This window comes from Crocodylus porosus, unplaced genomic scaffold (genome assembly GCF_001723895.1).
Source record: "Crocodylus porosus isolate Cpor-Errol unplaced genomic scaffold, CroPor_comp1, whole genome shotgun sequence".
In the NCBI taxonomy this organism is placed as follows: domain Eukaryota; kingdom Metazoa; phylum Chordata; order Crocodylia; family Crocodylidae; genus Crocodylus; species Crocodylus porosus.
The window spans coordinates 28,745,585-28,771,259 of record NW_017728911.1 but is presented as its reverse complement, the minus strand read 5'-3'; the positions used below and the strand labels follow the sequence as shown (position 1 = coordinate 28,771,259).

The window sequence follows — 25,675 nt, the reverse complement described above, 5'->3', positions numbered from 1 at the left end:
CAGGAAGAGCCCAGACTCATGGTGAGTCCGAGGCAAGGCCCAGGTCAGGCGGAGGAACCTGAGGCAGCGCCCAGACTCATGTAAGTATGAGGCTGCAATAGAGAGCTGAGTGTGAGACCCTGATCCTTGGGGAGTTTCACAGATTCATAGATGCTAGGGTCGGAAGGGACCTCAATAGATCATCGAATCCGACCCACTGCATAGGCAGGAAAGAGTGCTGGGTTCAGATGACCCCAGCCAGATGCCCATCCAACCTCCTCTTGAAGACCCCCATGGTAGGGGAGAGCATCACCTCCCTTGGGAGCCCTTGGGAGTTACTGTAAATCTCCCGGGGGAAGGGATAAGGGTAACCCAGGGGGCCACAGGACAGAGCTTGGAGCCCTGATCCCATGGTATGGGCTGGGAGGCCCAGTGCCAGGAGTATGTGAAGGCCAGGTATCAGGGCCTGTGGAAGCAGGAAGCCTGAGTAAGGCCCCGCTAAACTATAAGCTGGATGTCAGGTTAGACCAGTTGGAGGCCGCGTGCTAGGCTGAGCAAGCTGAGACCAAGTGTTAGGCCACAGAACATCTCCAAGGCATGGGACATAATAAGGGAAGGCCAGAGTCATGTATAAAGGCCCTTGTCACCAGGGCAGCTTCCCACCTAACATCCAGTAATCGTTAACATCAAGGCATGGCAGACAAGGTGGGGCCTAAGACAAGTGGGCGGGTCGACATTTGAGACCAGCCCCTGGACACCCATTTGTTATGCACCCCGCCGTAAGCCTCTGCAGGCCAGCCAGTGCCTCCATCATAATCTCAGATAGCACAATGCAACCTAGTTAGTGGTGGTCAGGGAGCCATATGGGAAAGGCTGAGAGCAAGCTCCAGCCCCAGTTGGAGGGCAGCATCCTTCCAGGGCATTAGCTAATCCAGCCACACAGAGTGGAAAGATAACACCTGTGAAACATGGGGCACAGAAAACACTGCTGAGTCATTCTGCCACCATCCCACCACCAGCGAGCTAGCCCCTCGAGGTTCCCACCCAGGGTAACATGATGATGGTGGAAGATGCAGACAAGATAGGGCAAAGCTGAAGGGACAGGCAGCCACCTTGAAACAAAGCGACCACCGAGCCAGAACCATGGGCAGAAGCTGAGGCACCTTCCATTAGCTTCCTCTGGACAAGCAGGTCCCAGAGTATTCATCCTAACAGATACGCCAGGCACTACACGCTGTCAGGGCACCTGAGCCTTTGTTGGACTGGACTCTGTGGGTGCAATGCACCCCTGGTGTAAGCAGACTCAACTGATTTCACCAGGAACACTCACACTTACACCTCATAGGCCCAGCTGGCAGATGCCCCTACGTGGCTCTGGGGGGATGTGCATCAACTGGCCCATGTCCCCATCTCAGAAGCTTCAGGAGCAATTTACCTGTCCATGGATGCAGCACAGGGATCCATTCCCAGGCTCCTGCTAGCCCTGGCTTTGCAGGCAGGTGTGTGTTTTAAGACAAAGATCAAATGCAAGCCTTGACCTACAAACACCACAGCAGAGGCCAGTGGCAGCTGCAATAGTGCCAGCAATAGGGCAGCAGGATCACAGCACCCTGCGTAAGAGCAGCAGAGGCCCAGAACACAGCACAAGGCTCCAGTGGAGCCAGAAATGGAAAGGCCCCATCACCAGCTCGGTGACCCCCTGCTACTGGAAGCAGCCAGAGCAATGGAGGTGTATGGCCGAGTCACTGAGGCCAGCACAGGACTTGGGGCTGGGCTGAGGGCATTTTCCAGGTCCCCTTCTCCTGCATCAGTAGGGAAGGCAGCCCCCTCCCCAGCATTTTGCTCTCCTTTCTGATCAGGGAACCACTCTATAGTAGACCTAACACCAGTCACTCATAAGGAGGACATTAAATTCCCCAGAGCCAGCCCAGCAGGGAGGGAGAAAGCACTGCAAGTGCAAGACCACAAGCACATCTATGCCACTGGTTTACCATGCCAGGAGGGGATTACCCAGTGCTGCTTTATGTGCACTGTCACCCGAACCAGAGATGGAGCAGCCATATTCATACAGCACTGTGCCATGATGAGCTCTTCCTCTCAGCACCACACAACGGTTGCTATTTCCCTGGTTCATTAGCAGTATAACCACCCAGAGAAGGAAACTCCTGTATGCACACAAGGGACCAAAGACTCTAAGCATGTCATGAGCAGCCCTCACGGGTGCGAAATAGCACTATATTGAGATGCATGTACTAGACAGCATGCAGAACTAGCAAGCAGTGAGCACACAAGCCTCAGCCTGTTGAAAACATGTGCCGGCAAGCTTGCCTGGGCGAGTGTAAATTAGCAAACAAAACCAGGCATGCAAGTACAGATGCAAAGGTCTAAGCGTCTCTGCATGGGTTCAGGGCAGACGAGTGAAGGGCAATAACCAGTAGGCATGGAGATAGACAAGAAAAGGGTTAATGAGCTTCCCAGCCCGGCAATGGAAATAAATAATGTGAAAATAAAGCTGTGAGCTGCCTGCACGAGACAGGAAGTGCCTCTCCCCTCAGCCTGGAGTGATGGCAGTTATTCAGCACAGATGGATTATGAGCCATCCTGGGTAATATCCCAATCTGTAATAGCCACTGTTATGGGTAACACACAGGGCCAGATAAGATCCCATCCATCACCAATCACAGCTCACAGTACACGTAGCCCGTCTGCGGCGACGAGGCTGCACGCTCCCCGACAGTCGCACACAGGCACACGCCCTCGCTCACCCACTTACACGCGGTTTCGCTCCCGCTCTGGCACACAGAGGCATGACCTTGAATGTACACGCGCACACACAATTTCTCCCCCTCCTTCTGCCCCCGCCTGCTGCAAGCCCTATTACACTGAAGCAATCAATGCAGTGGATATTTTATCTAGTTCCCTGCATGGTTATTTTATTAGAGGTGAAGGGATCAATGCTGCAAGGAGAGCGTGGAGGAAAATGCCTCATCGAGGCAACATGCAGAACAGTTGTTCCCGCGCGCACTGTCTAACCGCGACATTATGAACAAACCCAGGGCGGGGGCTGCCAGCTCTGCAGGAGCTGGCGGGCCTGGCCTGAGCTCCACTGCACCCTCAGCACAGCACCAGGCAGCCCATCCCCAAATCAGGACCAGCCCTAAGACAGCTCAGGTCTGGTATGAATCACAGAGGTTGAAAGGGAAGGAAACAAAGAGAGCAGGAAGACAAGCGCATTTATTGCTTGCCTCCACACAACTTCTTTAGACCCCTTTCACTTTCCCACATCACGTCAGCCACCGCAGCCACTGGGACAGGTCATGGTCACACAGGGATGTGAGAGAGCACAGAGGATGAGATGCAAAGGAGTTTGTCCCCGTGTGCAAAGGTAAGAGGGGATTACCCAGGCTACAGGGATCTATGATGAAGCCAAGGGCAGGCTTATGCATCCCTGTCTCTCTTGCTATACCCTGCACTGTTTAGATAGCAGGAGATGCTCTGTTCCACAGGGCCAGCTCGGCCTGGCCGGGCGGGACAGCATAAGCACCATGTTTGTGTCACCTCCTCCTCTATTCCTAGTGTCACAAAGGAGGGAGTCCTGCCCCAACTCACGTGTCCCCCTTGCACCCTGCCTCCACTACAGAAGAGGCCCAGAGGTATCTCCCTCCATTTGCTCTCCAGCCCCCCCTGCCCTCACTTCCAGCAGCTCGGCTCAACGCACCAACAGAACGAGCATGAGGTCTTCAGCCGCTGTGCATGGTGGGAAACTCCCTGCTGCTCCAGCCTGGCAAGGACGGGGACAATCACGGATCCAGAGGCCCATACGCCCCTCGCTGAGTGCACGGGAAGTGACAACACAACTTCCCAGGCCCCCCTCCCCACAACCCCGTAGAAAGCGCACCCAAAGTTTGACTAAAGCTCAGGAGTATCTTTGCTTTTATAAATCTCTGCCTTCTAATGATGGCTTCAAGGCTCAGGGAAAAAAGGCCCATTAAACTCACTGAATAAGTTAATGGGGCAGAGAGAATCCATTTCAGAGCCACCCCGGGCTATTTTCCTCTGGAGCTAAAGCCTGAATAAGCAAAAAGAAAAAATTAAAACTGTACAGTGCTTTGCCAATAAATAACCCCCAGTGTAATCTGCCGCCAGGCAGGCCTCCATTTGGAGAGACATTAGGATGCAGATCAGTTGTAAAATACCTCCCCTCCCAGGGGCTGCCACCTTTTTATTGTAATTAGCTCCTGCCTTGGTACTGGCCTCCACCCTCCTGGCCCTCCCCTTCTGCCTGGGAATGCAGGAGGACCTCGTGCCTCCAGGAGCCTGCCTTGGCAGCAGATAACAACTGGGCACCCAAATTCAGTCCCGTTCTGTTGTCCCATCCCCTCCCCCCCCCACCCCCCACACTTCTTCTCCTCTGGGCCCTGTCCCTTGCCTCTCCATATGCTTGCCCCATATAAGTCTGTACCTGCCCCATATACCCTTCTCCCAGGCTCCTCAGCAGCCCCTCTACCCCCCTCCAAAATCTTTGACTCTCCCCCCGCTGTGAGCACAGGTCCTATGCTCAGCTGCAAGCCAGAGGCCGCTCTGGGCCCAGTCGAGCCTCCCGGGCAGCTGCTGCTGTCAACAGGCAGCTGAATGCTTTGAAAAATGAATGCGTGTCCCAGAGAAAAAAAGAAAATATGTCCCTGTTTGTAAATGTTGATCCCGCTAGACGCAGCTTGCTTACTATTTAATATTTAAAGATGCTAATTAAGTCTTTGAATAAACAAATCTATTCAACCAAGTGCCTTTTGAAATCCAGGGGATCCTTCCCCATCGTCACTGCGCCCTGGCAGGGGGCAGAGGCTCTAAGCAGACTCTTGGGGCGGGAATGCCCTAGTCCTGGCCACTGGGCAGATACGGCCCCGGGCTCCAGGGCTGTTTCCTTCAGCAGCACCTCCCTCTGCGGCTGGGGCTCCCCCCCATAGAAACAAAGTACTGAGCAAAGTTTGACTGCACTGTTCCTTCAGCTTTCTGTCCCCCTCAAGGCCCAGGACTTCCCTCAGAAACATCCAGCCCCCTTTACTCTCCACACCTCCATGGCCTTCGGGTCTTCAGAAATGCTCAAACAGCTGGGTGTGAATGGCAGGAGGGACAAAAATGGGCGTTGGGGAGCTCCAACACGTTGGACGAGCAACCCAGTAATGCTGGGAAGCCAGTCCTCATACGACGACATGAAAAAGGCAAGAACACTCACAGGAGCCGAAGCTTGTTGCAAGTGAGACGGTCACTACAGGCCGCAGTCTGTTGTCAGCCCAGGGCTGTCTGGGCACATGGCGCCAGCTCCTCCTGTGCACTGCCAGCAGCTAGGAACTAGAAGCAGCTAGCTGCTCATTAATACTCCCCCAGTGTTATTTCCACGTGAGCAAGCGCCGTTCCATCCCAACAGGTGGGGAGTGGGCTGGGGGTCTGGTGAGGAGGAATGAGAGGCAGGTGCCCCGAGCCAAGTCTCTCCAGTGCAACGTGCCTCTTTCTAATGAAGCATTGGTGATCCCCTCCCTTAGCAGAGTCTTGTGTGCAGCACAAATCCATGACAACCATCAGCCCTAGCTGCCATGCTCAGCTCAGACAAGCCCCGGCCTGGAACAGTAAAGGAAGCCTATCTGGTCACCGACAGGACCTGCAAGAGGCTGAGTTGCAGGGCAAGGGTTGAGGGGCATTTGCAGGGGAAGGGGGGCTGGGAGCAGGCTGTATTTCTCACTTTAAAGAGTGCCCGTGTGACAGCGCCCAAGGCTGCTCTGCACGTAACAGAGACAACAGAGGGAGGGCCAGCCGGGCACCACATGCTTCCCTTGCCATCCCAAAGGAAAGCTTTCCAGCAATCCAAGCATCAGAGGCAGCCCCAGATGGGGTCTCATCTCACAAGCCCGGTGCCAGTCCTCACTCGGCCTCCACGTGGGGCAGACGTACCAAAACAGAAGCCTCTAGGAGATGGACAGAGACTCGGAGAGACTCTCGTGGGTGCCCCCTCGGAGGAGACCGAAGAGCCCCCAGTGCCACACACTGGCAGAATCACCACTATGTCCCACAAAGCCACCACGCAGGATCCTCCCAGAGGGGAAGATGAAGGCCGGTAGCACTGCCTGCCCAGTCCGCTTTGCTGCTGCTCACCAACAGCCTTGACACTTGACCTGGTTTTGAGCAGCTCAGGGAAGTGGGAACAGGCCCGTGCCCTTCCCCTCTGCTTCCTGAGCAGGGTCCAAAATGACTGGGAGCAACAGACACTCCTCTGCTAGCTTCTCAGGGCCCCCCAGGTTTGCTGATACAGCTCCACACCCATGTCCGTGGACAAGCATCCACCTCCAAAGAGCCATCATCATAGCCAGCACCCACTGACCCTGCGGCCTGCAGTTTCAGCAGAAAGGCTAAGGGCAAAAACAAAAAAATAAACCATGAAAGAGGTCAAGCCTTGTCCCAAAGAGCAGCCCCCAGGGATGAGAAAGAAGCAGACAGATAACACCCAGGTCCCAGACTGCACCCCAAGAGCTTCCCACCAGCTCCAGCTCCACCCGGTGGAAGCCCCAGGCCCTCAGTGATCAGCAGGTCCCATTGCATCCTCCCTCCCTCAGGCCTAGCAGAACAAGAGGCCTGATGCTGATGCTGCAGTGCTAACAAGCTCTGGACATGCTTCAGCTCCGAACAGCACGGCAGCACCTGTTGTCAGGGGCAGAGGCAGTGGCAAATCATTTGCAGGCAGAAAAGGGAACCTGATGTGAAGAGGACCTGATGAGCTCCCACATCTGACACCTCTTCATCCTCATTAGGTTCCTGTTCTCCCCCACAGAGCAAATCCAGCTGTGACATCCACTCCAAAGCCTTTAACCTTATGGGAGCCGAGGCCCTGCTCAGCTTCTGATGAGGGGTAGGAAATAACACAGTAAAAGATGCTCCTGAGCTGTAGGAAAGGATTTGGCATCCCCTGCTCCAACAACAGCCTAACTGGCTGTATTATGGCCAAGGGGACAGCCAGACCTGAATACCCAAGCCTCCAACTTTGAGTGAGACTCTGCTCTAATGGACTCTAGTACCCATCCCAGGGGAAATCCTTGTGATACAGAGAGGTACACTGCCCTCGGGGCTCCCCACCCTGCCTCAGCTGCAATCCAAGTGATGCACTAACCCTTGCAGCTACCCCTTGCAGCATCCCGCTCCTCTAGTCAGCTCTTTATTACAGCAAGCAGGTACACACACACACACCAAGAAGGGGAAAGCAGCTTTTATCCAGAGATGTCAGCCAGCTCCAGCTGCCCCTGCCCCAGTTCTGCCACCTGTTTGGATTACCCAGGCTCAGCTATGCCTGCAAGTCCCCACTGTGGAGCCTCTCCTGGGACCACTATCAACTCTTCTTCAAAGTGCAAGAAAGCTTAGTGTCAAAAGTTCAGGGGAGGAATAAGCCCAGCAAGTCAGAGTGCCAGGGAAGGGTGAGTCGGGCCAAGGAAACGCCAAGCATCAGGAGGCAAAATTAGCCTCAGCTCACTGAGGAAGCCCCAAACTGCTCCCTAACACCCCTGAATGGACCACACAGCCAGGGCTCTGAGAAAGGCCTGGCTGCGGGGCACATCTTCCAGTGGCTCAGTAGCCATCCAAACCGACAGAGCTAAACAAGGGGGAAGGTCCTACCGAGTCATCCAGAGCCCTCCCTGGGCCCCAACTGCAGGGGCCAACTAAGCACCCCGTGCTACACATACCATACATGACTGAAATCCAGCCCTCACCCAGGCAGGTCTCCCTGGCATTTCAGCTGGCACCACAGGTGCTCAGATACTATACTACCGGGCAGAATGAGCAGATCGCCCTGCCTCGCAGTCAGCCCTTTGGATGCATGGCAAGTACCTATGTCCCATGCCCATCCCAGCTTTGCAGCCTTCCACCCGTGCCATAAATGATCACCCTCTGCCCACTCCCCTGACAGCGGGGAAAGGAGTGATGCTTTTCTCCACATTCCCTCCCCCTTTTCCAACCAAAGAGGAGCACTCCCAGGCGCACAGCTCACCCCAAACCCGCACCGCACACACTCCACGCCTGACAGCTCTTGCCAGCCAGGCGCCCAGGCCTCCATGAGCACACAGCCCTGCTCGCAGGGGCACGGCAGCACCTGGCTTCTCAGAGAAGGGCCTCGTGTGTTCTGTATGACAAGAAAGGGAAGCCCTTATGGCTTTTCCCCTCCCTTCACTTCAGCCGTAGGAAGGCAGGAGCCTTTTGTCCCTGCCCTCTCCTCAAGAGGCAGAGGCCTGTTCTGCTGTACAAACACTTCAGTCTCAGGGCCAAGGTGAGGAGGAGGAATCCCTTGAATGACTTGTCCCTTATTGTCCCACTGAACTTTGCTCCCTCCCAGAACTACCCAAGCACAGGACCCAGAAGCACTTGCTGGGTTTCAGCTTGGATTCACAAGACAGAAATTGCCACAGGCAGTTCAGGAGAAGCAGCTGTCTCTGCTGAAGGAACCCCAAGCCAGGGTGGCTGAAACCAGTACGGTCTGCTAGAAGAGATGCTTCTTTTGGCGCTTGATTGACCAGAAAGAGTTTGGACTCATGCAGGCCAACATGGCAACCCCTATCTCTCCTTCACCCCAGCCAGGGCCAGCACTCTTCATGCCTCACTGATGCTGGGAGCAAGAAAGGATGGAGAGAGAAAGCAGCCAAAGGGATGTGAAATCTTGCCGCCATGCCTGTGTTGTGTGCACAGCCTCCCTCGTCACATCTGCAAGGGGTGTTTGTAGGGCCTGGTTTCTGCTACTCCTCTGCTGGACAGGATACAGAGAGACAGATACACTCACACAAAGCAGGTGCATGGCCAGGTGAGGGCTCAAAGATCCTGGCATGATCCTAAGCACACACATGCAGGTGTGCAGATGGTTACATGTGCTTGAGAGCACACACAGGTACCTGTGCAAGTGCAAACGTGCATGTATTCAGAGAAAGGCACATGCACACCTTTACTTCTGGACACAGATGCATTTCTGTGCATGAGCCCACGGCAAGCTGGGCTTTGGAGATGGGAACCTCAAAACACAAGATCATTTGCTCTTAAGGATCATGAGATTACGCAGGGAAAGGCCTGAACCATGGACTCACCTGGACTCCACCGAGCTGCCCTCTCTGGGCCTCAGTTTCTCTGCCTGGTTAGCTGCTGGGTGCAAATACACTAAGAGGCAGCAGGCTGATCACCATTTGCACCTCACAGCATCTTGAGAGCAGGCTGCTTCTATCCCAGGTCTGCTCTGGCACCTGGCACTGCAGCTCACACACCTGCTCTGCCCTTCAATAGCTCCCGGTGAATGTAAACACATTAAATGCTTGTCTGAGGTTGGGTTACAGCAAACAAAGCAGAAAGCTTTCATCTTTCTGCCTCCTACTGAACTGCACGTGAGGGCAGGAGGGAGCAATGGAGAGAGTGAGCAAGCAACAAGTGAGAGGTCTCCAGATGGAGAGGAGACGAGTAGTGCATCTATTCTGGGGCTCCCAGAGACCAGGGCTGAGCCCGCTGCCCAACCCAACCATCCGGACTCCAACGAGTGATGGCAGCCAGAACAGCCCTGAGCCGTACCCCTGCCAAGCGCCCGTTCTGGGGACTCCTGCAGAGTGGGTGGTTCACCAGATCTGGCTCAGCATGGAGGAATTTCCTCTGCAACTCATCCCAGGGCAGGACTGGCCTGTGCCCGAGGGCTCAGGTAGCAACCACTGCAGGCCACAGCATGCCTAAATGGGCAGAGCACGTGCCCAGGCAGGAGACCATTGGGAAGTATGTAACATCCCCACGGGAGAACACTAGCAGGTACTCTCCAGAGCTGAAAGGAGCACGTCTGTGGCTGCTGCTCCCCCATCGCCCCAACCTGCTGCCCACCCCAGTCATTCCCAGGGCTCTGACGGGACCTCCTTGGTGCCAAGGATGGGTCAGGGGCTTCAGGACTCTTACTATCGATGGCAGAGCTGGAAACAAGGCTCCTCTGGGATGGGATGGATACAAAGAACCACCAGGCATTCTCCAGGCAGAGCATCAGAGAGTGAAGCTGGGCAAAGGCATCCCCCCCACAGTGTCCCAAGGCCCCAGCAGGGCAAGGACCTCCTCGGGGAAGGGGGGCATGACCTTTAGGATCACACCAGCACACAAGGGGCAGCTATGTCTGGGCATGATGCCCCTTTGGAGACCAAAGAAAAGGCAGTGGGAGGAGGCTGCTGGCAGGGCCGGGGTTGGGGGGTTACTGCCAAGCAAGTCATTAGGGCTCCCTAGAGGCTGCTCCACAGCCATTTGTGCAAAGATCAATACCAACACACAGCTCCATTTCCAAACACACAGGCCTGTCTATACACATTACGATTAAACTACAGGGGGGGCTTCTCCCCTAGAGAGCCGCTCAGAGGAGACAGGCAGGGAGAGGGTGACGGAGAAGCTGGCACAATGGGCAAGGACAAGCAGAGCGGGGGTGGAGGGAGGGGTGTGTGGATGAAGGGGGGGAAAGGAAGCAGCTGTGTGGGAGGGAGACTGGCTCACCTCTCCAGCAGAGAAGGCACCCCACCGTGCCCGAGCAGGGGGTAGTGTCCATCAGCTGGGGAGGGGGGCAGGCGTCAGTGGGCCCTGTCTGTTGTCTGGACATGTGAGGCCCGCAGCCATTCAGGCCCCCCTGAGAGAACAGACAGGGAGGGCAGGAGCGGAGGGGATGGATGCAGGCAGGTCAAGCTCCTGCCAACAGACAGATGCAGCTTGTGAAGAGCTTGCACAAGACATGCGAGGGAGGCAACTGCGCACATTAATGGGAAGGGAGTGTAGAGACGTTGCCCCAGCCCTGGCCCCATTTTTGCACAGCCTCACTTGGACCACTGGAAATGTCTCCCAGTCAGTTTGATCACTGACTCCCCGGGCATATGGATGCCTGCATGTGAGAGGCCAGCTAGGGGGTGAACCCCTGCCAAGCCCCTGAGGGAGCATGGCCTAGGCACAGTGGTTAGGGCACAGGACAGGGCGCCTGGAAGCTCTCCGCTTAGCTCACAACGGGATGTTTCTGCACTGATGCTCCTGCCTGGATGGCCACCAGAAGCCACCCGCTGCCCAGCCCTTAATGATGACAGAGGTCTGTGCCACAGCTCCTGCAGCGCCTCGGCCTGTGGACGCCTACACTCTCCTCACCTGCAAGCAACTGCACTCTCCGTGCCTGGGCACAATGCTCAATGCGTCTCCATTCAGAGATGAAGCTGGCTCAGAGTCAGCCGAAGCCCCGGGGAGTGCGTTCAAATCAGAGAGGAGCTGGTGGGGAGGGAGAAGGGAAAGCCAGGCAACCTGGCTGACCTGAGGAAGCTGGCAGGGACAGGGCTGGGAGGGACAGGCTGGCCAAGATGAGGTGAGTTGCCATGTTAAGCCTGGAGAGGACCCTCATTCACAGACCCCAAATCATGCTGCTGCTGCTGTCAGAGTACCCCAGGCCCTGCATCTGTCATCCCTTGCTGTTCTCTGCTCCCACCGCCCATACTGCGGAGCCAGGACTCTGCTCTCTGTAATGCCGTGTACACCCATGGGAGTATGGACCTGAAACCCCTGGGCAGTGGGAAGTTACAGGGTCTGTCCACCCTGAGGTCACAAGTCCATGTGAAGGACCACTAATTCTGAGGTCAAGGCCCAGGCTCCTGGGGACAGATTCCCATGTGAAATAAAACATGAAGCGTTGGGCTGAACTTTGGCTCAGGAGTTGGGGGAATGAAAACAAGAGCAACAGAGAGGAAGCAGCAGGTCAGAGCTGAGGCAACCTGCGTGAGGGTCCTGGGAGCACGAGCAAAGCTGAAGGGCAGAATAAGGATATCGCTGTGGCTGTGGGGAACTTGCTGCTCGGGGGAACCAAGTCTGGTTTGTCTCTGGCATTCATGACATACAGGCCTTGCCTTGCAAGTCAGCATGTCAGGCTGCTCAATCAGACATTGGACAGATGCATCTAAATACTCAAAGGGAGCTTAACTAACCCCCAGTCCTGGCGCCATCTATAAATTAATTCTCAGAGCTGCATTAGGTACAAAGCAGGCTTGTCTGGAGGAGGCTACAGGCAGGCTCCACTGTCCTATCAGGGTGGGGCGGGCACTCCTTTTGCCCCTCCAACATGCAGCTGCCACTGCCACAAGCTGGCACAGAGCCTTGTTCCCCAGACCAGACACCTACCATTGCTGTTCCTGAGCGTGCACTCGTGCTAGTGCACACAGTAACTTACTCCCCCTGAAACAGTGGGTCCCCTGGCATTCCCATCCTGCCTCCCCAGCTCCAGCTCCTAAGACCTTAACACCTCAGGAGACATTTTCTTTGACACACTGGCAGCCGGCGAGCACGAGGAAGGGAGTGGAAGTCCAAGGGAGAGCAGAGAGAAAGGGGACATTCGCGTACAACACGGTTTGCCAAACTGCAGGCCACTGGCTAGTGGTTGGCAGAAAGCCAGGTAGGCACATGGCGCTGGCTTCTCCTCCTTTCCAACTGCTTCATCACAGGAACACAAGCTAAAAATACAGCAAATACTTTCCTAATGTTCCCTTCCCATGTAAGTGAGAGCTGAAGCTGCACATGGCCCATTATACAATACAGAACAGGAGGGGAGGGGTTAGCCCCACAATGAGGACTGGGAAGGGGGGAGCCAGGTTCGGAGATGAGGACCGGGAGAGCACGTGGGTGCTAGATTATGTTGCATGGGAGGAGCGGGAAGGGCTGGATTTGTCTGCTGAAGTGGGAGCACTTTGGCACACCCCTGCTCCTGGCAGTTCACCTGCCTGCTCGTTACCCTGGTGCTAAGCACCAAGAGCTGATGGGGAGGGCCTCATCATGCCAGGATGGCCCATGCCCAGCACAGCACCTCACACCATCCCCAAATGCCCACCAAAGAGCTACAGCATCCAGACATGCAGCCCCCGAGACCTGCAAGGGACACAAGACACGGAGAGGGACTAAGAGGACATGTTACAAAACCACATGGGAACAGCTCCACATTATTCTTAGCCTCGCTTGGAGCTGCAGGCACTGGGCAGCCGCAGTTCCTCCACAGCGTGCTTCTGGTCTGTGCCGCACCTGAGTCTGAGACATCAAGACTAGCACAGGCACTGCCACTTCCTATCTCAGCAGATGGGTTTGAGTTTCCGCTACAGGAGACAGTCTGCACCGGGCTTCCAACATGTTCCTTACATTTTTTATATCCCTCAACAAGGCTTATTTTTATTCTTCCAGCTAGCGAAATAAAATGTGGGCTCCAGCCAAGTGCACCGTGTCCCAGCTCTGAGCAGGGACATGTCTGCTACCTTCCCCACGCACACGCCCACGCACACGCCCAGGTAAGTCACTAGCAAACACTCAGTTGCCGTTGCACTACCTGGCCACTGGATGTCACAGTCGTTCCACCGCAAAGGCAGCTCTAGGGCATGAATCAGGCAGTAGAATAACCAAGCCTCCTTTCCCAAGTGGCCCTGTTGGTTCCCAACTGAACCAGCTGGGAGCCTGGCACCACAGCTCGGCAATTATACATGGGGTCACTGCAGCGAGGCATGTGAGAGGCATGGTGCCAGCTCCTGGCAAACAGCTCCTTCTTCACCTCCCCACGCTTCCCACACTGGGCTGTGTTCTGCTTTCATATCTTGGGGGACAGACAGGGAAATGCTTTGCAATCCCCCTCCCACCCCAGGCAGCAGAGGGTTAATCAGAGATGGAAAGGGATATAAGAAGACATGCAGGGGTGCTTAAAACCCAGCGAACTGCAGCTGTCTCCATGGCACTGCCTGCCTGATAGCTACACCCAGCCCATGCTCCCAGAACCTGACTGTACGTGCATCTAACTCAGCCTTGAGTGTACAACCTGTCTCCAACCTGGGAAGCAGTGGGAAAGTGGGCACTCCCTTGCAGCCCTTCCAGCCCTGAGCCAGATTCCCCGCTGCATTTCCACATCTCCAAGGTGTGGCCAGAAGCACCCATCCCCAAGAGCACTGAAGCAGGTGTGTAGACCTACACACAGAGCCCTCCCCTACCCCCTCCATTCACCATGACCCTAGGCCCCAGCCCTACTGTACCCTCCAGGGAGGGAGTCAGGAATTGCAGCCAAACAGATACAAAGTGCACCTCTGTTAAGTACAAACCTCCCTCAACCACACAAGACGGGCTCAGAGGAGCTTGTCCTCCAGCTACCCTGCTGCAGCCACAGGACCTCTGCCTCTCAGCTGGTCAGGTGGGGGGTGACCCAGTGTGTGACACTTTCCCCCCACTCCCCGATGCCCCAGCACTGTGCGAGGGACTGCAGCACAGCGGGCATCATGGTCTTTTAGCACAGACCCTGGGCAAGGATACACCCTGCCACATTTGGCCCTGCACACTCATACATTACCCAGATGCCATCTGATGGAGCAAGGTGGCACCTCTGCAGCTGGACTGGAAGATGTCCCCCCAGAACGACCTGCTCTGCAGGGGTACTGGCCAGGTTGTCCCCACCGCTGTGCTTACAGGAGAGGCAGCATAGCCCTGTGGACAGGCGCTCTAACTTGCAGTCTGTTTTTAGCCTGGTGAATGGCTTTGGGGAGCTCCCATCTCCCCCCCTGCACCTCAACACAAAGCACACCAGCATCTTGTATTGTACTTAATATGGATGTAATGTGTTGATGGGCAATGGGGGGGTGAAGGGGGCAGCAGGTGTCTGGTCCCTCAGCACCTCCTACTCTGGGATCCTAGGGACTGTTTCTGTCCCTGCCAGCACCTTCATTTCTATTCCTGTGTCCCTCTGTCCTGGGTGTATAGAGCCTCTAAAGAGAAAATGCAAATTACCCCATAGCTCATAACACTGATGCAATGTCTGGGTGTACTGGCAGAGGAGCTATGGCGGTCGGACACCTAGCACTTCTCCACGCTGCTCCATCCCGCAGCTGATGAGGAGGGAGAGCTGTGAGCCAGCACAAAGCAGGGCTTGGGGAACATAGCAGGATGCCAGCCAGGGGCTAGGGAACAGAGAACAAGGAAATGATTACTTAATGACAAGCCCCAGAGACCAGCGCTTGCTTGAGATCAATGCAGCCTCCCCACCAGGGGCACCCGGGACTCTGGGGAGAAAGGCACAGAGGCACCCTGGAGCAAAGTCATGCATGTGTGAGTGTGCACACCAGCGCTGCTCAAGACTGGCTCAGCAGTTAGCGAGAGAGAACTGGGCTCTGAGCTCTCTGCACAGGCTGCCAGGACAGGGTCCCAGCTCAGCTCTCCCTAGCCAGCTGCCCCACAGCCTTTCTGCTTCCCCAAACAGGCGGGGTGCAGCGGGATCCCTGCCTGCATGTGTCGCCAACCTCCCCACTCAACGCAAAGACCCAAAGCAGCTCTGCAGCTGCAGCCTCTGTCAAAACAGAAAGCCAGTGGCACGGTCTCATGCAGCGGGCTGCCCTCTCGTGGCCAAACTGAACCTGGACAAGGCAAAGGCATAAGGCTGACAGAGCCGGGAGACTGAGGAGCCCTTGATGGTTGAAGGTGCCCAGACAGCTCCCGCAAGGCTGCAGCACGATGCAGTGCTCCCCAAGAGCTGGGGTCCTGCAACCACCTCTCCCTAACACAGAGCAGGGCATAAAGCAGGGTGGGCACAGAGGTGATGCTGGGATTAATTCATGTAAAATCTCCTGCTGGAGACTTTGAGCTCATCACACCCCAAGTCCTTCCTACAGCCAGGACCAGTGGAAACTGGGTGCTGGGCAGCATGGAGACAAGGACAGGAGGATAGAAAACTGGGGCCCACAGAGGGTTTGTCACAGTCTGCTTTCCTGTCCAGGGTAAGGAACTATACAGCATCCCCAGCCAGGCAGCTCTTGCCACATGGGCATGGGGAGCAGCCCCAGAGGCAGGCTGTATGTGCGTGGGAGGGTTTAGGACAGAGGAGAGGCCAGCAGGCTGGCAGCAAGGATGCTGGACCCTTCAGGGAGGGGCTGCACAGGGCACAGCAGCTGGGTGAGGCTGAATTTCTTGCAGCCCCTAGGTCTGGGATGCAAAAAACAGTAAGACCCATGGCCAGGTTACAGTATCCTTGGCCTAAATGCCACTTACTGAGGACAACGGAGACTGGGCTTGGTGGCTAACAAGGAAGGAAGGTACCACAAAGTTGGGGGGAAGGAGTAATGTCTTGTCATGGGGTCAATCCCACAAAACAGGAGCAGTGTGTGTGGGGGGGGTTACATGGCCTCCCTGCTTGGAGGTACGCAGGGGCCATGCCTGGGATATCAGGGAAAGGAGCAATACAGAGGGAGCCTGGCTGGCTGCCCACACCACACAGTGGGCAATGAGTGAAATGTGAGGGCAGTACATTTAAAAATGATGGAAGGAAAGTGTTTTGAATGAACCTGGGGAACTCCCTGCCACAGGGTGCTCTTGATGTTATGAGACAGTACATTTCAACATCATCTGGCCCTACAGCAGACAGAGGTGAGCACTACTAACCCTCATGTTGTGAGGCCATCACAACATGACAATTTGGGTCAAGGAAATCTCTTCCTTAGTAGTTAACAGTAGCAGCAGGGGCTGTGGTTTCATTTGGCAATGCCTGCTCAGTGAATGTGGTGCAGCCAAGCTGAGACCCACACCATCTGTGGCGAGGGACATGTGCCCTTATACGCAGCATCCAACATCAGCCCCTGTGGGGAGTCGGACTCTGAGCTAGGTAAGATGCTGAGCTTCTGGGCAAGAATAATTCATACAGCCTTAGTCTCAGGCTGGAGCCCAGCAGAGTGGGTGGGCTATGCCTATGGAAGGGCCGGAGTTGAGTATTTGGTACTCCTCCAGGCAGCAGGGATGTCAGCAAGCCCTTTGGGTGAAGGAGAGGAACCCAGCTGGCTTAGATTTTAGGGCATGTCTCCCTTAGGGTGTTTTAAGGTGGCATGACACCAGGGCAGAGCCACAGCGGTGCACAACGTCCTCGGGCAAGCTGCACCATCATGAGCCCAGATTCATGCCCGCATGACGCTGCTACATGGGGGCTTTCAGTGGTGCCAAACTCACTAATGCAAACAAGTCCAAAGAACTCAGGAAAAGCACTCGGTCCCAGGACACACACACTTCGTGCTCCTCCTCACCAGCAGCCGCCAGTCTGGGCTCCTTCACATGGGATGGCATGCAGGACCTGTGTCTGGACCCTCCCAGCTCCATCTCTCATAGCACCCAAGGAAGGGCATCCTCTGCTAATGCCACAGCTCGACACTGAGGCTGGCACTTCCCAGCTACCCACTGACCCGTGCGGAGCACAGTTGATACAGTATGTGATCCCTGGTAATGAGGTGCACTGGGCGGGTTTGTATCTCAAGAACAAGCCACTGAGGGAACTCACTGCTTTCTTTGGGTTCAGAAACTTCAAACCTGGGAGGGATGTTACAACCACTAAGCCCCTTCTCCTCTACAGCCCAAACTATGCCAAGCAACGCCAGCAGACTTGCCTGCTTTCCCATAAGCCTGTCTCCTGTAGAGCAGAGAAACTCCCAGGAGCTCAGCCAACTGACTACTGTATCATCCCATTGCAGGCAAACTTGCCAGAAAGACTGGTTGGGTTAGAGGAGAGGCTCCAAAATAAGAGCAAGTCAGGCTGAGGTCTTCTGCTCAGGGCAGAGGACCTTAATCTGAGACATCGTAATGGGTCTGGGCTAGGTGTACAAGGGTACAGAACAGAAGAGTGTGCTCACGGGGCCCCAATCAAGCTGGACACACTGGGGAAAAGGCTTCAGCTCAGAAACTCTAGCACGGCAAAGGCAGCTGGGTCAAGCCCTGGAGAAACCCTGTTGGAGACTGTTGGGACCATGGGACCACAGCAGAGACACAGGGCTCAGCCCTGGGAAATTACACCGAGCAGTGCTAATGGCAGCAAGCTGTGAGGACAAGGCAGGGCACAGAACAGAGGTCTCCAGGCTCGGGTGTGTTTCAGCCCCAGGGCACTGAAAGCGGCACACCCCTAGTGTGACCCCGGACAAAGGTACTAACACTAAAATTGCCTACTCCTCTAGAGCTATATTGAGACAAGACACCTTTTTACCAGTACCGTTACATCTCCCTCCGCATCTCAGCCCCAAGCGCCCTCATGTCCTCAGTGGTATGTTCTCCTCTCCCTTGGCTGCTACAGTGCTTCACAGCACCCTCCTCTCCCTTCCTAACATGCTTCAGGATAGCTACTTTGCATAAACAAACACAGCACAAAACAAAGCTGGATTGAATTAAAGACATTTCTATTGGGCTCACTAGCAGCCAAAACCTCCCGGGCAGACAGGGATGCTGGAGGAACGGAGAGGCCAGAGGCCAGGCAGCCTCGTCCACAGCACTGTATTCCAAGTGAACCCACAAGGGAGAACAGGCTAGGGGAGGCTCAGTCTCACAAATACATGTGCACATCACACAACCAGTCCATACACTAATTTGCAGCGTGACAGCTAGAAGAACAGGGGAGAGAGGGGCAAAGGGCCCTGCAGGTCAGGACAGAGATGCAGCAGAGGAAGGAGTTTGCACTTCTAGGTGTTTTCTGCCCACTATCCCATGCTCGCCTCTAACAGCTGCCTTCACTCTTGCCGGCCCTAGACAGGTCTGAGAAGCACCAACTAGTCACAGGGATTCCTGTGACTGGGGCATGAGGGGGAGGAAGAAGGGGGAGAAAAGGCAGCCATGTGTCCACCCAGTATCAGCATGTGTCCCCAGCCCAGCCAGCTGGAAATACACATGAAGAGACATCCTAGGAGAACCAAAGGTGACTTGAAATTCCTCTGGTATCACAACAAGTAGCAGGTCTGGACCCCTGCTATAGCACGCTAGCCCCCCTGGCTACAGTCCAGCGAGAGGTGACTTGTAGCTGCACTCCGCTGTCTCAAGTAGAGCTGTTCACTTAGCCACTAGAGTTTAGTGCTGTGACATTTGCCCACTCCCCACTGACATCAACCCCTTTCTCCCCTTTGCCCTCATCTGGACAGGATGCCTGCATGAGTAGGAACAGTAGAAGAAGGTCCTCGCTGTCCTGTACATGGTGCTGTCAGGGTTACAGCTAAGCCATTGTTGCTTCTTCCACTAGCAACCTAATACACATCCCTTCTCTTCCATCTCCACATGCTCAGATCTCACAATGCCCAGCAAAAGAGAGACACTCGTTCCCCCATGTAGTGATACCATTCAGACCCGACCCCAGCTGCTCACCACTATCGAGACCCACAGATTACAGAGCAAGGCCCATTCAGGTTTAATCACAAAAAAGAAATTGGCCACCTGCTGTGGTCTCTTATAATAATGTGGCATCAACAAGGTACTTGGGGACACTGTCAATTCATCTCACAGGACATGATGCCAAAGGTTGACAGCCCACACCAAATGACCTCGCAACGGGTTTTCCTACTGAGGGCTAACACTGGCTTCTCCATGGAGCTGTCCCGGTAAAGGAATGGCCAAAATGTCTGGGTCCCAAGAATTTGTTTCCCTTCACCCTGCTGTATGCAGTTGCTGGTCAGCATCAGAAGTGCCTCCTCTTCTCCCTTCTCCTAGCCAGGACCTCTATACAGGGCAGGTATTCCACAGCATAATCCCCTCCCCAAGGCATGGTCAGATCAGGGAACCTCACCAGGTGGACCTTATGGACTGGGGACATCCTCTGTGTTCACAGGAAGGGGATCTCTACCTATGTACTTGCTGTAGCGAGCCCAAGGGTGACACACAGACACCAACGCACTACTACCGGCAGCCTCTTCCCAGTACCATAGCAACAGCTGAGGAGTAGGGAGGTCCAGATGGCAAACTCCTCCATCCTTCCTTATCTACATACAATGGAGCGCACAGCTCCTTCCCACACTGCCGGCGTGACCCCCAGCCCCAGCCCTCCAACTGGTGCTCCAAGAAGTTAGGATCTGCTGGAGCAACACCAAGGACTCTGATGGACATGGGGGCCCAAGCACTGTAGCATGGCCTAGTCCAGTGAGCCGTACCCATGCAGGAAGGGTAGGATCTGCTGCCTGGTTTCTAGACCCTAGGGGTGACTGATTCAGCTGGCACCCCTCACCTGCAGGGTCACCAGCCCACAACTGAGGTGAATGGAAGCCATGAACATGCTTAGCAGAGTCAGCCAAAGAAGCCAAAGGCTGGAGCCATGTTCCTCACGGCCACCTCACACCTGCCCCGCTCCGTCCCAGAGGCCTCAGCAAAGACACCAACAAAGTTAGTGCCCTCACCTTAGGGGAGTGAGGTCCAGGCTGGGGGAAACTTGCCCTCCCCATGCTCCACCTCTGCATGCAGCTAAGCAAAGGCCTCCAGTCTCCAAGGCCATCACCAGCACCGATCTCACTAGGAACATGAACAAAGCAAATCAGCCCAGATCAGCCCCCCTGATCTACACGTTGGACAACCCACCATGGCTAGCAGTGGCATCCTTGCCACCCCCAGACAGGAGCCCCATTGAGGGAGCCAGGGCCCGAGCTGTGCCAGCATATGCTGTGCTGAGCTCTTTTCCCCCGGAAGGGGCTCTTGCAGGTCTTATAAAGCTCTTCTGCAAAGAAGGGCAAGCCACAGACACCCCGCAGGAATAGTCTGGCATGCCTGGCCTGTGGGAAGGCAGCACAGATAAGGACTTTACATGGCAAACTCTGCAGGGTTCCCAGGGACACACTAAGAGCCACGACCCTGGAGGCACAGTCGGAGCTGGAAGTGCTGCCAGGGCACTCTGCGAGCAGGGCAGGAGTCCCTGCTGTTCCGCAGAGAGGCACTGCCTGAGGGCGAGCACCAGCTACACAACCCTCACCTGCTCGCCCTGCTTAATCCAGGCCAGCAACACACTGTCCCAAGCTTCACTCTTAACCCTTTACAGCCTGGATTCTTAAAAAAACCAAACTGCTCGTCACTGCTCCTCTCCATGCTGCTGCAGAACAGCCCATCCGATGCAACCTGGACCTCCGTGCACCCCTTCTGCTGGAGAGACCCTCTCCTGAATGGGAACATGATGCTGTTCTGGTGTCTTCCAGCATGAGGATCTCCTACTGAGGTCTCCTCCAGCCTTGCAAAGAGCACACAGGACCATCCAGATGAGACCACTCGATTCCCCAGGAAGGGAAACGAGAGAAAGACGGGAGGGGGCAAGGCAGAGGGAAAGAGAAGCAACCTGAGAGCAGGATGGTAATTAATTGGGGCTTTTGTTCTGTTTCTAAATGAGCATTTAAACAGTAGATTGAGTCGTGCCTGCTTTGATAATACAACACTGAGGAGCCGGAACGGAGGCAACTCAGTGCTGCCCACTGGCAGCTCAGGTCACCCGGGTACGACTGCTCTCCGAGGGCGCTCAGAGGGCAGGACCATAGACTCGACCCCCTGCAGCATGGCAGAGGTGGCTGGGGCAACATCCTAACAAGGCAAGCCTCAGCCATGCTGCCGCTGCGCCCTCCTGCTGCCCTCTTCCCAAGTGACGGTGCAGCAGAGCAAAACCACTGTGGTGACCCAGCAGGTCCACGTACAGCCTGAGAGCCAGGACACGAATCAGCCTTGTGCTTCCCTGCAGGCCAGCAGCTCTGGCCGCCCTCTAGCCCCAGCCCTCCCTCCCACACACAGACCCAGCCTGCCAGCTTGATTTCCAGATAGGGGAGGTGGCAGGGTAGCAAAGCTGGGGCTTGGGAATGACCCAGAAGGGAGGGTGGTGGAGAGTTTCTCAGCCCTGCCAGCATCAAAGGGAAACAGGCAGAGGCAGGGTGCCTGGGTTCAGACACTTGTTGCTGGAAATTCCTCTGCTGCTTATGGCGGGGAGGTGCGGGGGAGACACTGCAGAGATCAGGCACTTCCTGTTAGACTCCAAAGACCAGCTGCCAGGGCCCCGATTCTTAAAAACAAGGAGCCTGACGTAACAACCAGGCACCTAGCAAGGCCCAATCAGCTAAGCACCACATACACCCTGCTCCAAGGAAGCCCTTTTCCCCTCCCAAGCCCAGTTACACTTGTCACCTGCCTGCAATGTGCTTTCGGGGCTGGACTAAATGACCTCCCGAGGTCCCTTCCAACGCTAATTTTCTCGATTCTCCGAGTCTATTCTGCGACGCCCGCCTGTGATGTCATCTTTTGGACTCCGCGCTCTTGGAGGCAGGCCTCTCCTTTCCTACGTGCTTACACTGCCTCTAGCACAAAGGCGCTCTCGTCTGGGTTGTTAGACGACCACAGAAAGCTTCTGCTGGCCTCCTCCCAAGGTGGGGGGCATCCCTTCAAGGGGGACACTGTCACTGGAAGGGGTCTAGCAAAGGGGCTCAGGATCTTCCCTCTTGGGCCTGGAAGGACAGAATAGGATGGAAATCAAAGGTGAAAAGGAGGGGCTGCTTCCTCCCTTTCCCTGGCCCCCAGTCCCTTCCCCCATCCCATACCTCTCAAGTGGTCTTTCTTGTCAGGGCCCAGTAAGGGCAGCTCTGCCAGCATCTTTCTTCCTGCTGCTGGGCAGACGTGGCCTTTCTGGAGAGAGGGCTGCGCAACACACCCAGCCCCAGGGGCAATGAGATTCAGGGGGAAACAGAAAACCTTCATAGGAACCTGGTATACCCCGAAAGCTAGAGAGTCCTCCCTGGTTACCAAGTATTTTGCAGAGAGGAACAAGCCCCACGACACATGCCCCATGGTAGCGAGAGCACAGGAGCTCCCCATACCCACCCAAGCCATGCACCCGCCTCCAGGGACTAGCAGGAAGGCAAGGACGCTCCTTGCCATCCCTCACACACCTCCCACCATGATGGGCATGTGAACCAAGTCACCATCTCTCCTGCCCTGCCTCGGTTGCTGCCTGGAAGGGTCCTCTTTGCTAAAGAAAACCATGATTTCTTACGCTGGTAAACGTATGAGAGAGGAGGATGCAAGGGAGATGTTCAGCTCGAAGGAGCACTCTCTGAAAGGCAAAGGATTCCTCATTTAGGCTATGCCCGTCACCCTGCTGTCAGGGCAGCAAGAGGTCACTCGCTGGCAAGCAACACTTCTAGCTGGCGAGGAAGGCGCTGAAATATGGCACCACAATTCAAACCTGAAGTTGGAGGCACAGAGTGGCCCTTGACCTCCTCACCCTGCCAATAGATAATCAGCCCAGCTCCGCTGCGGGTCACAACCTCTCCTCCCTGCTGAGGGCTGTTGCTGAAAGCAGGTTTTGCCCTTAGCTTCATACTACTTGCTTAGGTCCCTCTGGCAACCCACGAGCATCAGAGGAGACAGCTTGTGAGAGGCCTCCTCACCCACCCCTGGCCCAGGGCACTGTCCCCTGCAAGTCCCTCTGCTAGTGCCCAAACCATCCCAGCTACACGCATCCCAAAGAAGCCATCCTCACTCCCCCGGCAACACTGCTTCCCTAGTTCCCAGACTGCACTCTCAGAAAGTTTCCCTTCAAATTCAGCCTCAAATCCCATTTGCCGTGATGATGAGCTCGTCTCGGTTCAGGCACTACCATTTCTCCCCTGGCCGCAGTCCATTTAGGGAGGTGGGGGCAGGACTAGGGGAGGAAGGGAAAGCATGTTATCGAAGGCAGAACAACACGCAGGGTTTCCATCTGCCAGCACACCCCTGTCCCTTCCCATTGTTCCCCCACTCAAAAGATGCTCTTCTCCAGAAAACAGCCACTACTTTTGGCCCTGGAGCCAAGAGGTTTGATGTGAGCCTTCCCCGCCCAATGACTGCTTATCAGTATTTTCCAATTTTGAAGCAGCAGAGACACAAAGCATCCTTTTCTGGACACAAAGGATTCCTCCTACAGTCTCTCTTCCACCAGTTCAGATGTTACATGCGACTGTACATCACCCCACCAAGTAACAGGCACACACAGGCTGCCTCCCAGCTACAGCCAGATCGCCAGATGACTCCTTTCCGCCTCGCCGCTGCCCAGATGCTGCTCAGTTTAACAAAGGGTTAACACAGAAACACAACAAACAAGCCCAGGAATAAACAGGAGTTTCTCAGACTTCCCCAGCATCCTCCCAATCCCTCTGGCATCCACCAAAATCCTCTGGCACAGGGCACACAGGGCCAATACAGGGCATATGGATGCAGGGATGACATTCGCTCCATCTTTACTCTCCCTGATTCCTGGGAGAGCGTATTTGCTGGGAACGCAAGCCAGCAAGCACAGGGATGGGGCAGCTTTGCTTGCTGGGACTGAACCTACCAGAATCTGCTTGGGCATTCATTACACTAAACCTGTTAACAGCAAGGGGGGTGCATCTGTGTTCAACCAGGCGTCTTTATCCAGCAAAGGTGACTAGCAAAGCACGTACAGAGGGTATTGCAATTATTCCATAGCTGTGCTGCAATCGCACAGTGGCCACATAGCACAGCCTCAGGAAAAGAAGCATCAAAGGAGCACCCTCCACACAGGCAGAGGTATAAAATAAATAAGGAGCCCTCCATTGCTCATGTCAACCCTTGCTGGCTTTAACTGCCGGAATAAAGAATCCCTCCTCTTTTCTGCAGAGCTCCCACAGGCAACTTACTCCTGGGGCTGCATTTCCCTAAATGCTCACATTTCAATTAGTGTTACAGTAATGACATGGCTGGGAATTCACCTCACCCAAAATGTACTGGAAAATAAAGACCAGAGCCCGCAAATGCTGAGAGAGGTGTACACACACACACAACAGTGAGATGGGCTGGGGAAAAGCAAATGTGTTCCCTGCTCCACTCTCCACTGGTGGAAGCTGCCTGGGCTTTGCTAACTGCTTCCCCAAACAAGGAGAATGCAACTTCCAGCTGATTTTCCAGATAAACAGGCATGCCCACGAAGGCAAAGCGCTCCACTAAAAATATCGCCCTCTGACCTGCCTCGGCCTGGGATCTAAAGGCACCCAGCCCAGCCCAGCTCAGCACCAGTGAGTTGCAAAATTGCAACAAGGCAGGTTAAATAAGGGGCATCTCCCGGTGCCTTAATTCCACCCCCTACCCAAACCCTCACCACCACCTCTTGGAAAAGGAGAAGCTGTGAATACGCTCAGCCAAGACAGGAGCCCCCCTTCCCGTCTTGGAAAAGGAAAAGCTGCAGATACCCTCAGCCAGGACGGAGAGGGGGTTTTCAGTGTGTGTGTGGGGGGGATCAAAATGACAAGCTAAGCGGATCCAGAAGTCTCCAAAAGAGCAGGCAGCTTACACTTGCTGCGTGTGTGTGTCTGTGCGTGTCCTGCTCAAGCAAAGAGTTAAACCAAGAGGCAGCTCCATCGCATCCTCCTCGCCTGCTGCCCTCCCCTGCTCAGAAATTAAATCTCATTTTACTTTATTCCACTTAAGCATGAGCCAAACTGTTGCTGCTGGGGGAGGGCTGGGGGGGGGACGAGATCCTCTGCACAAAACCCCAGGCTGATGGGGGGGGGGTGCTCCCAGCACCCCGGCAATGCCGGCGGCACCTGAGCCCGGGGCTGGGAGAGGGGCGGCGGGGCGGCCGACTTACATGGCAGTGATGTTCCTGGAGATGTCCGTGATGTTGATGCTCGCGTTGCCATTGCTGGTGCCCGAATCCTGCCCTTCCAAGAGGGGGAAGAGGTTCCCGTCATCCGGCTTCTTGCAATGGATGTCTGTCTTGCTGCAAAGGCAGTTGGCCGGGCAAGCCAGCACCGACAGCACATAGTCTCCCCAAACGCTCCAGAGCAAAAAGACCCTCCAGAAGCGGCACTTGGTCGGGCAGAGAGAGACATCCATCTCCGATCCCTGGGTGGTGTTTGTTTTTGTCGGGTTTTTTTTTTTTTTTTTT

At 55.3% G+C, this 25,675-nt stretch overlaps 1 protein-coding gene across 3 annotated transcripts in view; it reads right to left on the bottom strand.

Annotated features, from left to right (window-relative positions):
- Nucleotides 1-25,660, bottom strand: part of NTRK3 (neurotrophic receptor tyrosine kinase 3) — a 291,538-nt gene extending 265,878 nt beyond the window's left edge. For all 3 annotated transcript variants that reach the window (XM_019533747.1, XM_019533748.1, XM_019533749.1), the window contains exon 1: nucleotides 25,376-25,660. In XM_019533747.1, coding sequence (XP_019389292.1) covers nucleotides 25,376-25,623 — 248 coding nt within the window. In that variant the 5' untranslated portion in view covers nucleotides 25,624-25,660. The remainder of the gene's footprint in view (nucleotides 1-25,375) is intronic.
- Between the last annotated feature and the right edge of the window lie 15 nt (nucleotides 25,661-25,675).